Genomic DNA, 12,500 nt, shown 5'->3' on the forward strand with positions numbered 1-12,500 from the left:
AATGCAATGGCACGCCCAGTGTTTTAGTGACAATGTCGGTGATTCAATGGCCGCTCTTACACTACAGACGCATAATCCGTCCAAAGGAAGTATGCGTCTCTCAAGTTTCCTGTCTACTGTAAAGACGGGACGAACTATATATGACGCATAATCCGTCTGGGACGAACTTGGGCAAAGATTTAATCTTCGTCTGTAAAATTCGTCTAGTATAAAGACTGTCACAAGACGCATGATGCGTCTGGACGACCTATCCAGTTCAAAGACGTACTAAAGTGGATAGGTTGCCAAGACGCATTTTTCGTCTTATGACAGTCTTTATGCTACATGAATTTTACAGACGAAGAAAAAATATTTGCCCAAGTTCGCCGCAGTCAAATTATGTTTTAGTATAAAAAACAGCCAATATACTTTTATTCCAAAAAATAATTATTGTTGCATGAGATGACTGAAGGCCTAAAATGCCTCTGACCGCTCCCATAGGGGCTTTTCAGGGCCAATGTGAAACAACGAAACGACGGAACAGAATAACAACTGTTAAGAATCCCAGCTGGCCGGAGGCAAACCAGTTGGCTATTTACAAGTGCAGCTGGAAAGTTGAACCAGGGACTACCAGGGTCAAATTCAACAAGTGGTCAGAGCGGGTCTTGAACCAGGGATCTCCGGATCTCAAGGCAAGCAAAATAAATAAATTAGCAAACAATGAAAAGTAAATATAATATACAAGTTTGTTATGTGCACAGTGACCAAAGTAGCCGGAGCGTTTGTGTTGGTCGCTCATTGTTACAATGACTATCCCAAACTTAAATCTTCCAAAAGTTTCCACGTAGCGCGCAACTGTAATGTATACAAATTAAAAGAACGAAAACGACGACTAATAATTTAATTTATGTGGCTTATGTCTTACAGATGTGAATTGCAAAATAAATCTTCCCAGACCGGCGTTTGAAGTCATCTTAAGGCATCCATGTACAGTTTCCCATCTTCTTTCAGCAAGAACTGGACCTGGAGCAGATATTTGCCTCAGACATTTATAACCTTTATTGACGAACGTTTTATTTTAAGCGTGCATTTGTTTTTGTATGACTTTGCTGTCGTGTTAACGAACAAACGAAATAAATGTTGATATAAAAAAATATATAGACATGAATTTATCACGTAACTGATTTGAAATATGTCCCATCGAAAAAGAGCATAATTTGAAACTTGTTTTCGTAAGCTCAAAAAACGTGGTTATGCCGAAACAAAAACAACGCCTATTCCCTTAGAAAAATGCTTGAAACTGTATATGCGTCAAAAACAAAACGTCGGAATGTTGTTTTCTTATGACAACTGACAATCCTCTGCACTTCCCCCACAGTCATACCATATTGTGTTCTCTAATTCTTCAAGTTGCTACCAAACACCAGCAAGAAGGGACACACTTTGGAAATCCCCCGAATACTTGGATTTGGCGCATGGAAAACGGTCTTAACTGCCGCGTCAAAACAGGGAATAGGGCCTTTAAATCGGAGGACGACTACAAGCTAGTACGAGTTTTCCGTTCTCAGCATGCGCATAAGGTTTGGGGGCAGCCATTTTTCCAAGTGCGCGTGCTCAGATCGGAAAACTGGTAGTCGTCCTCGTCTTCCGATCTAAAGGTCTCTTATGATGACGACTACGGCGACGAAAACGTCACTCCAAAATATAACTTAGCCCTATCGAAAGTATTTACGATTATTCCGTCTTGTCCAGGTTGTAACATAGGGGCGAACTATCCTTTATCTGGATGGGGGACGAACGGTTTTAAAATAAAAATAGAAAATGAATAGTTCATTATATACTCACGTTGTGGCCAAATTAAAACCTAAACTTTGGGGATAGTTGTTTAGTGGAGTACAGCAAAGAGGAACAAGGAAAGTTTACTCGACTCGTGCTGCGCCTGCAGCACGAGTATTTTTCCTTCTTTAACCAATCATATTTTTGCTTTTTGACGTTGTCGTTGCCGCAGCCTTCGTCTTTTCTTAAAATTCTTAATGGCCGTTTTACGCGGTACGATTTAATTTTGTCGGCCCGACGGCGTCGGAGCACAAATCTTGCGTGTATTTTGACAGCCGATGAATGACCGATTCATGGGAATGAATCGGTCCGATTCAAAAAATCTGTCGCACTGCAACACATTTTTTGAAGTCGGACCGACACATCACGATGTCAATCAAAGTGAAAGCGAGGGGGTAATGAGTAGAAATACTGAAAAAATTAAAGTGTTCAAAATGGCGGATACTAAAAGGACAACAGGGAGATCTTTGGAGCAAAAATTACACGTTTTACACAATTTACACGGTACGATTTATCGGCCTGGCCAACAAATCGTACTGTGTAAACCGGCCTTAACATTTTCAGTTTCACTGTGACCCGCAGTTAACAGTGTGCAGCACTACAGGAAACCTATCATACCCTCCTCCATTTTTAAAACCAGAGACGGCTACCTCTATTTGAGATAAATTCAAAACATTCTTCGCCTTAAGAATCTTTTTTGACCCTACTGAAATGCTTTGCATATTGCAATGAATTGACTTAAACAAAAATGAAAAAAGGTACCAATTCTTCAGTTATATTTAAAATTGCTCTGATTTGAAGTTTTAGTTGCCAACAAATGCTTAACTAATACACTGTATCAGTACTCGAAAATTTAAGAAAAATCAGTAAGTTGTCTCTGTTTCAAGGGCCGGGCAACCAAACCTGTGATTCTGGTTCTCGTTTAGCAAACTGCTCTCCATGCCGTGTGGAGATATAAGAGAAATTAAGCATCACAGATATCACGTTTACGGCAGACTTCGGACTAAAATTTGCGTTTCGCCAAAAATGGACGAAACTCGTTTGATATGAGCTCATTTTCTTGCGTATTAGCAGCAGGTATCATGTAACTTTTCAAAAGTGAGCGACGAGTTAAAATAACATAATTTTCATGTTTTTATGACAAGCATCAGCCCACCGTTTCGCGTTTGCTGTTTCACGCAAATGCCGTGCTTAATCTCTCCATAATCAGCTTGAACATCCCATAGTTCTTCGTGTGCGCCTTTGGTTTTTCGCGGAGTTTTGGCATACTCTATCTCCATCCCCTACATGTTTGTTGCTGACTCATGGAAACTACCGTCTGTGATATTCTCTCTTGCATTTTTCTATCTGACAATGCTTTGGAAAAACTACAGATATTCAAAACACGAGAAAATGCTCATCTGCGGATTCATCTGCTGGATGAAATAGCGCCGATGCAGTCGTCGATGTCGTCGATCAGTACAACGGCCCCAAACCTGAACTCTACGGCCGCTACATCGACGACTGCATCGGCGCTATTTCATCCAGCAGAGAAGGACTCGATCAATTTATAACCTCCGTCAACTCTTTTCATCCGGCTCTTAAATATACCTGGGAAATTTCGGAAACTTCATTGGCTTTCCTAGATATCAAAGTTTCTATTAGAGGCAACGTGCTATGTACTAGTGTGCACTATAAACCTACAGATTCACACAGTTATTTGTTGTATTCATCGTCACATCCATCACATGTCAAGAACTCCATTCCTTATTCTCAATTTCTTAGACTTCGACGTCTATGTAGTGATGACTCCGATTTTTCCAGCAAGTCAGAGGAGATGTGCCAGTTCTTCGAAAAACGTGGCTATCCTGTCTCTGTGGTCAAAGCGGGCCATCATCGCGCCCAACAATTTGATCGACAGTCATCACTACAAACGTCACAAAAAGATAAGAATGACAGAATTCCATTCACCCTCACTTTCCATCCTCATAATCACGCAGTCAAAAGCATCATTCTTAGTAATTTTAAATTACTCCAAAATGATCCCGAGACTGGTAGAATCTTTTCGCAACCTCCACTTATTTCATTCAAACGCGACAAAAACGTAGGCAACTTTTTAGTTAGAAGCACGCTCAAAACTAACGAGCAACCCGGCACTTTCAAATGCGCGCGCTCACGATGCAAAACTTGTCTTTTCATTGTTAACACTAGCAGAATATCGGGACCTAAGCGATCTGTTAAGATCACCGATCGTTTCACATGTACCTCCTCAAATGTCATTTATTGCATAACCTGTACGTTATGCAATAAATTATACATTGGTGAGACAGGTAGACGACTAGGTGACCGATTCCGCGAACACCTTCGCGATGTTGAGAAAAATGACAAGGATGCATCTAAGCCAGTCGCTCGCCATTTTAATCTGCCTAACCACTTCAAAAAACACATGGCTATCTGCGGCCTTTCCCTACATCTAGGTACGACGGAAAGCCGCAAGAATCTGGAACAAAAATTCATCTTTCAAATCGGCACCCTTAATCCTCACGGTATTAACGAACGCTTTTCATTTAACTAATATATTCCTATTTTTCACGTTGCCATGTTACCACCAATAGCGTAGCTCCTACTCTACTATAAAAACTACACGTAACCCATAATCCCTTGATTCGCTCTGACGAAGGGCTAACGCTCAAAACGTCAGCTTTTAGAATCTCTGTACGGTGGCCAATTTACATTATCAACTCCGTTGATAAAACCGAATTTTTGTATGTTACTATCATTGCTTAGCATCGTCAGGCGAATATAGGCTTTCGGGCGAATCATCTCGGGCGAGACTCCTACGGATCAGTGGTAGAACATCTCGGATTCTTTCCAAGGATCCCCGACTCACAATTGAAAAACAGACATCTCTTCATTATGCCATTTAAAACTGACTGAACACCTTCATGAAGAAATTTTAAGAGCCGCACAAGATGTCTTTCTCATTGTTTTCCGTTGGGGTTCAGTATTATAATTATTAATGGAGAAACAGTTCAGTTATTTATTCAAAACTAAAAGCTGGTTCATTCATATCACGTCTCATCTTTATCCCGCTTTCTGACTGAAGCTCAAAGGGCAGAGAACTGATTCGTGATAAACTCATTACAATTCTCTCTAGATCTTCACTGGACCGCTGAAACATGATGCCTTCTTGGCTATAGTACTCGGTGAGTCTCTGTTTTTCCATAAAAAGGCAGCTGAGCCACAAATGCAGTGTGCCACGACCAATGTTAAGACATTCGCAAACAAAAACTTGGAATTTTTCCCGTTCGTCAAGGCGGTAAGCGTACTTGCTGTTGACCCATTCAACGGTTCGACTAACGTTTCCAGAAACATCTTTCATACTGTTAACTACGTTCCATACCGTTTGGTTACGGAAAAACGTTTTCTTTCGAAGTCCAACTGATAAAAGATCCCAAAGAGCATTACAAAGCGGCTTGCGGACGATTTCGAAGAGGACATCGTGTTTGCTGTCACTGAGTGCACTTTTTGGAGAATCACAATGAGCGGACATGTGGATGAAGATGTCTTGAATGGAAGAGCGAAGCTGTTCTTCAGGAGACTGTTCCCAGTTGGTATTTGTAGAGATAGCTTCACCTGCTATTGGGTGTTCTTCGGGGAGTTCAATTGTTCCCACGTTCATTTTTGGCCAAAGAAGATTAACGTCATCCAATGTGTCTTCCAGTGTATTCAGCTCACAATTCACAATCGGTCTCTCAATCTGACTTAATTGAATCGAGTCCTCTTTCGCAACTTTCTGGTTCTCCACCACAGTCCACACTTTGTCTTCTTCATTAAACAAAGCTAGAATCGTCTCTGTTAGCTTTATTTTGACAACGTCCGCAAGATCTGAATGAAATATCGAGGATCTCCCTTTGTCCACCACTGACCAAGAACCACGCTCATATTTCAAGTGCCATCCGGAAAGGCAAATGCTTGAAAACTTATTGCTCTCCCCGACTTCCTCTTCGTTTTGCTTGTGAGACGCACAAACCCTAACTACGAGATGAAGGACGCGAGGCGAACCAACAATCGTATAGCCACATGAATGAAAATCAACTACTGAACGCTCCTTGCATTCAGAGGACTCTGGCATTTCACATGATTCCTCTGCAGGAATGTCATCACCTCTTTCTGCAGAAATCGAAGAGTCTGACATTCGTCCTGGCGATTCGTCATCGCTCCTTCCAAAGTCGTCTTCAGACACTGCTGTTGATGAGGATGACGTTGATAAGGAGGGTCGAGATTGTGGTGATGTTAACGACGATGAGCCGTCGCCATCTCTTGCGGCTTCCCATGCTCCATCTTCTTTGTGTAAGTCCCCACAATTAATGGATCCATCTCCTTCTCCAGGTACTGTTCCTTTATCAGACTCATGCATATACTCGTCCTTCGTCGGCTCACTGGAAACGCTTGGGAAACTAGGTGAGAATGACTCTATGGATGATTCAGAAGAGCTGCTTTCAACAATCTCCTCGTTTTCTTTTGATTGAAGCTCAGCTATGCCACTATCATCGCAATCCGCGGACAATCCGTTACTCACAATACGATCATCTACAATGACAGTATCGTTGGTGTCTGCTTGCGGTATGATAGTGTCAAAAAATTCAGTCGAACGTTTCTCGTCTTCTGGATCACACAGCAGGGTAAGTGCACTGATGTTGGTGGACGAAAGTGAAATTTCTTCGCATTCGGAACTCGACGCCTTAGTTGTGCAGTGATCGTTGGTCTGTCTGTCAAAGGCCAAAGGAGATACCACACCATTACGAGGCGGATCGAAAGCTGTTTTGTTGAAAATTCTTCCGGGGAAATTGCTGTGTTGTTTACACTTTTCTTGCTCCACTCTTTTGAGTGCATTTTGATTCTTCCTGTTCTGTTGAGCTTTCTGAAACTTCAAAACGAAAGAAATGGATCATTTTAAGGCCTTAGAGTGCTAGTCTCAGCTATTCCAAAATGATTGCGTACTTACACGCTCCCTCTGTATAGCTGTTCTGGTCCGTGAGATAGGAGCCGCAATGCCTAATACTCTGCTTTTCAGAACCAGTCTTTCTGTGAATCACACAAAAAATGGCAAAAAGTCGAAATAATAAATGTAGTTTTTCAGTACTAAAACAACTTTAATCCGTAAGGTGGCAACCACTACTGATGTGGATATTGTGCTGGAAAAAAGGAGTAATTAAATAAGTAACTGTTTTGAAAATGAAACAAATGTAATAATGCAGCTGATAAAAGTTGCTTAAAGCAAAGCAAAGCAAAGCAAAGCAAAGCAAAGACAGTCGACTGGTCAAGATTGAATTTCGAGGACCCTTCAAAGGAGATCATTGCTTGGAAATAAAAGTAATTTCATAATTGTTTGTGTTTGCACTAATGCATAGTAATAGTGCACATATTGCAATTTTCCATGCCACCGACCGGTCGGTTCAGTTGGTTACGCATCGGACTACCGTGCGGGGAATTACTGGTTCAAACCTCGGCAGGATCAAAACTCGGCGTCTTAAAACAAATGAGGACAAAGTCTTGCCTTTGTAATCACGTCCGCAAATGATTAGGCTTTCAAGCCTTTGCGGGTACGGAACAGATGTCTTTTAACCACACTTAATGTGCTATAGTTCGTGTCACTGTTATCCGAAACGTTTGTTTTTGGAATCAATAAAGAACTTAAAACTATTTCGTGGGACGTTGTAGAACCCACTGTTCGAAAAGGATAGAGGCGTATTCCTTGGTGTTGTGGCCTGGCCTTGTTCGAGTCGCGATCATATGATCGATAACGGAGGCAGCTCAACTGTATTTAAGGTTAACACCCATTGCGTTTATTGTACAATTATTTTTGTGAACCAATCATGCGGGCTGTTTTAATACTCTCATCCTTCCCCTTTTTGGGGCATTCGCAAGGGCCAAGGAGGAATTGCGAGAATCCACTCGCCGCAAAGAAACCGATATCTGCTCACGAAGGATTCGGTCGCGAGAAGAAACTCGCTCACCTAGAAAAAACACCTTCATTTGTCCATTTTTTTTTCTCATTAGCTGCGCTCCCTTTTAGTTTAGTTAGCTACAGTAAAAGGACTCAAGCCTATTTAGAGTGCCGCGTACCGAGGGAGAAAGAATATATATTAATTGCTTACCACCTAATAGCTGGGTCACACAAAACAAAAATAATATTCTTTCTTTATCACATTTTCAATTTCGCTTTGGCAACAAACGTCCTGGAACAGTGTACCTGAAAATGAGTATCTTAAGGGCTCTTCTTCTGGATGGAAAGGAATGGCTGAAAAAGAAAAAAAAAATTACCTATCGTTTAAATTGTTTATCTCTAGATCTTGTTATACGAGGACGTTATGTAGTTTCAACAAACACTCAGTTCCCTTTCTAAAAAAGACTCTAATAATCTCTTATTATTTTTTTATTTGCTAAAATGCTTGCAAGAAAAGCCGAGCAATCTTAGGCTATAATCGTGCCAGATTCCTGAACGAACTCAAGCTAGTAGATAGGATAGAAATGACGGGTAAAGCATATGAAAGAAACAGGCTTCCCCGAAACATTTTTATTGATATAACATAATAGTAATGGTTAGTATCTTAACAGCTCACGAAAAATTGCAATGTAGAAAGTTCAATGTAATCGACGACTCATTACGTAACGATACCGCCTCACAGCGGACCGGGTGAGAAATTTACGCCCACTCCCGGCACCAATCGGATTGCCGGATTTGTTGAATACCGCGTGCTAACGGAGTGGATGGCACAAAAGTAAACGAAAAAACCCACAACATGTTAGCCCAGATCACGTGGTCCACGTTCTTAATAGCGACCTTAAGCATGCTCGACGATTACGAGAACGAGGACGATTGGAAGCGAAATTTTCGATTAAGGACAAACTGCGCATGCTTGTAAGTTTGTTTTCGTCCTCGTGCTTTCGTCGACGACGAGAAAAGTGCAGCGAAGTCGTTGTTGTGAGAACGTAAGTTTTTCCTTTCAATTTATAGCCAAATAGCGTATTATTCCAAAGCATTTAATTGCTAAATGTATCATTAAATATTCGTAGAAGCGAATGTGTGAATTTAAGCGCTTTGAGTTGAAATTATCATTAAATGCAAGCTTTTTTGTTTCTACTTATGAAGAGGTGATGGCAGCCGAAGGAGCAGGAAAACCATGAGTAAATCAAGCTTTTGTTACTTGTCTCCTTAGTGAAATTGCATAGTTTAGTCGGTGATTTTCTTATTGCTCTTTTAGTGAATGATTTCGTTTACTCACAGTCATATGTTCTATCGGATATTTAATAGTTAAGCCACAGACTACTAAAAGAGACTATTTTGGAAACGCTACGTCTCTATCTGCAGCAGAATGTAGTTATCGCACAGCTCAGTGAGTCCTCCGTTTTCATTTAAGTCAATGAATTCCTTTCTGTCGTGGAATTCCTATAGTCCAAAATTTCCTTTTCTCTTTAAATCTGTAAATGCTTTAAAAAAATTTATGAAGATGTCGTTGTCGTCTTCGGTCAGGATGCTTAAGGACGTTCGCGCCAAAATCTTCCTACGGTGAGATTTTCTTCATTTCTCGCATAGAGTTAGGTCATAAAGTACTTACTCCAAAAATATAAAAAAAATTGGGGGTCACCGGCTTCGTTTCGGAGAAAATGGCAGTGGAAAAATGCCTTAATTTCGATAAATCTGTCATAATAACGAAAGGTAGCCTCATCTGCTCATCCATCGAAAATCCTATAAATAAACTGTTAGAGTGAAGGTTTCCGTGCATAGATTTTTAGGGGTGGGATTTAAGATAATTTCATGCCGCTAGGGATGTCGTAAACAGTAGAGTTCATCCTGGACGAGCGTTTTCGTAACCTCTATCCGTTGCAACCACTACCGCAATTCGATGGCACGAGGAAACAAAATTTTAAAAAAAGATAACTTCTCACGGTGAGATTTTTTTCATTTTATCATATTTTGTAGATAGTAAGTAGAGTAAGTGATTCATTATTAAAAAAATAGGGGTCACCGATGATCCAAGGGAGTAAAATCGATGTGATTTTACGAAGCTCTTGGAAAACTTCGTTTGTCACGTTTTTGCGTGACCTGTCGGGGAAGGACTGGAACCCAAGAAAGGATCGATCGTTGAAGGGATGAAAGGTTTTTACCCCAAAACAAAGCTTTCTCGAGCATAGCAACGAAGTTTTAAGCAGTCGTCATCTTCATTTGGTTAGTGTTTTGTATAATATTTCCCCATTGCCGTCATGCTCGTCTTCTGGAGTGTGGTTTTTGTGAAATTTAATCGCTGGTTTTTTCCACGCAGGTCCGCACTATTCAAGCCGACGAGTACGAAAATACTGCTCTATTTTCACGAAAGTAAAGGATAAGAACGTCAAAAACATACATTCATTTTGAACTTAAGTTCGTAGGGTAATAAAAACATTAAAAAAAGAAACAGCCCCATTAAATTTACGCAACGGTTCGTCCTCGAGTTTTCCAAACTTTCAGCCACTTCTCGATCAACAGCTACCTTTTAAACCTTTACCATCCTCCTGCTTACTTCTCTTTAACGTTTCATGATGATTCGGAAATAAATGTGCCGTTCTTTTGCCGGCCTGTAATTTTTTCCCCGGCGTTTTTGTCGCCATGTTATTTTAACTAATGCTTGAACAATATTTATGAAAGTTAAGTAGACTAGTGCACGACTGATAAAAACAACGCGAACATCAGTCGTGCAGTAGTCTACTTGACTTTCCTAAATATTTTTAATCAATTTTGACTGATCACGATCTTCTCTTATCCAAAGCTGTGCAAGACTTATCGTCCACGGTTTCTGCAAAGGTTTTCAAACCTCAACTTCACTAACGCTCGAAGTAATGCGTGACATATTACAGTCGCGTTACCTGCGCAGTTACGTTGCGCACAAACAATTAGCGCGAACGTCCTTAAGTCTTTTTTTTCCCGCCAACAACGACGTTCTCGCTCCAGTCTCTTTGACACGTCTACGTCATTTTGTCGTAGTCGTTCTCGTAATCGTCGAGCATGCTTAAGGTCCCTAATTTCAGCAGGAGTGTTGGACCGATAAAATATGAAGACACTTAATTGGAGTGTTTGAGGGAGGGAACGATCGCATATTCGGGACAACGACCGAGAGAGCAAGTTAAAACACGACTTTCGTCAAATCATAGTTAGAATAACAGTTGGTGAGCTGTCACTTACATGTTCCCTGATCATTTACAAGATATAATCCAACGTTTGTACAACCAAGAGATGAAAGCTTAGCAGCAAAGATAGGAAGATATGGGACCTATAAAGGAGAAGAAAGTATCTTGCAACCGTACCGACAACACTCAAACTGGAGAGCAGTTAGTAACTTTATCATTCTTTCATATTCTTTGATTGCACTCACTTGATACGACGGCCATGGTGGTGCCAAAACAATTGAACAATGTACCTCGAGTGTAGCATAATAATAGAATCAAATTTCGCTATTCTTTACTTGAACAAATCCCATAATACACCTCTTCTGCCCCCCAAGATTTTGCATAATTATTGTTTGCAATTTCTCCTGCGGTATGAGGATGTCCCAAAAGAAATCGAAAGCAATGCTTATGTAAATTTTGGGGGAGTATACGTAAAAGAGGTGTATTATGGGATTTGTGCAAGTAGACTGAGAATTGCTCTTTCCACAAAACATGGCCGCCGTGACGTCATATGCAATTAAAGAATAGGCCATTTCCGAGTTCATGTCTGCCTCCTCCTCAAAGCGAGTCTAAGGGCGAAGTTTGTGTTAAGAAAATTAGTTTTCATTCATATATAAAGTAGAACTAATTACCATCACAAAAACTTCGCGCTCAGACTCGCTTTGAAGAGGAGGCAGGCTTGAACTCGGAAATGGCCTATTGTAACTTTATTAAATTACAGGCCTGACCTTGTTGTCTATAAACTTTGTTCAAACTGGGAGGGAAGCACTGTAAGTTAAGTCCCGCGCTTTTTACATAAAAGAAACTGAATTTGATAAAAACAAGGAGACTTGGCGAACGGCACGGCCACAAACGGGATTACTGAGACAATTATCATTTCTCGAGATTTAAGTTTAACGGGACTTACTGTAGTCAAGCCGACACGCTAAAATGGTTAATCCGAGAAATATAATTATGTCCTTATTGACTGAGAAGGAGGAATGGATGTCTGGTTTTAATTATGATTAGATAGTCATACGCGACGGAATCCTTAAACGAAAGATACAAGTGATCCTCTGGACAATTTAAGCAATTGTCTCTTATTAAGTCACCTGAAAATTCAGGCGGCTTCCTCGAGATTCGAACCAATGACCTCTGCGATGCCGGTGCAATCCTTAAAATCGTATACGTGTTCCTAACAGAGCCCCACGGTTATTTGTGCCCCCCCCCCCCCCCAATGCTAATGCGTAGGACCCTGATAAGGGATTTCTCAATAGCTTTACCATGAAACCGTATGGGTAATATGATAATGTCTGATATCCTCGATATGTCATACGAGTCTAGGTAGAATGCCTTTGTTGCAAAAATCACCGTTGTTTAATTTTCGAACTCGGAAGTCTAGTCTAACAATGGCCGTATTTATACTAGAGGACGTCTAAGACGTCCAGACGCATTAAACGTCTGGCCGTAAGTGCGAATAATAGGGAGCTTACGAAACGAGGACGACGACGGCTTCGAGG

At 40.8% G+C, this 12,500-nt stretch overlaps 2 protein-coding genes across 2 annotated transcripts in view; one reads left to right on the forward strand and one right to left on the reverse strand.

Annotated features, from left to right (window-relative positions):
* LOC138052658 (uncharacterized) overlaps positions 1–2,442 on the forward strand; it is a 17,500-nt gene extending 15,058 nt beyond the window's left edge. Inside the window, exon 12 of the mRNA XM_068899199.1 lies at positions 907–2,442. Coding sequence (XP_068755300.1) covers positions 907–912 — 6 coding nt within the window. The 3' untranslated portion in view covers positions 913–2,442. The remainder of the gene's footprint in view (positions 1–906) is intronic.
* Positions 2,443–2,576: 134 nt separating this feature from the next.
* The window catches only part of LOC138052656 (uncharacterized), a 16,785-nt gene continuing 6,861 nt past the window's right edge, over positions 2,577–12,500 (reverse strand). Inside the window, exons 7-10 of the mRNA XM_068899197.1 lie at positions 11,018–11,105; positions 8,051–8,098; positions 6,803–6,882; positions 2,577–6,724 (exon numbers count right to left, since the gene is read on the reverse strand). Of these exons, the coding sequence (XP_068755298.1) occupies positions 4,835–6,724; positions 6,803–6,882; positions 8,051–8,098; positions 11,018–11,105 (2,106 nt within the window). The 3' untranslated portion in view covers positions 2,577–4,834. The remainder of the gene's footprint in view (positions 6,725–6,802; positions 6,883–8,050; positions 8,099–11,017; positions 11,106–12,500) is intronic.

The sequence above is a fragment of the Montipora capricornis genome, chromosome 6, assembly GCF_036669925.1.
Source record: "Montipora capricornis isolate CH-2021 chromosome 6, ASM3666992v2, whole genome shotgun sequence".
Classification (NCBI taxonomy): domain Eukaryota; kingdom Metazoa; phylum Cnidaria; class Anthozoa; order Scleractinia; family Acroporidae; genus Montipora; species Montipora capricornis.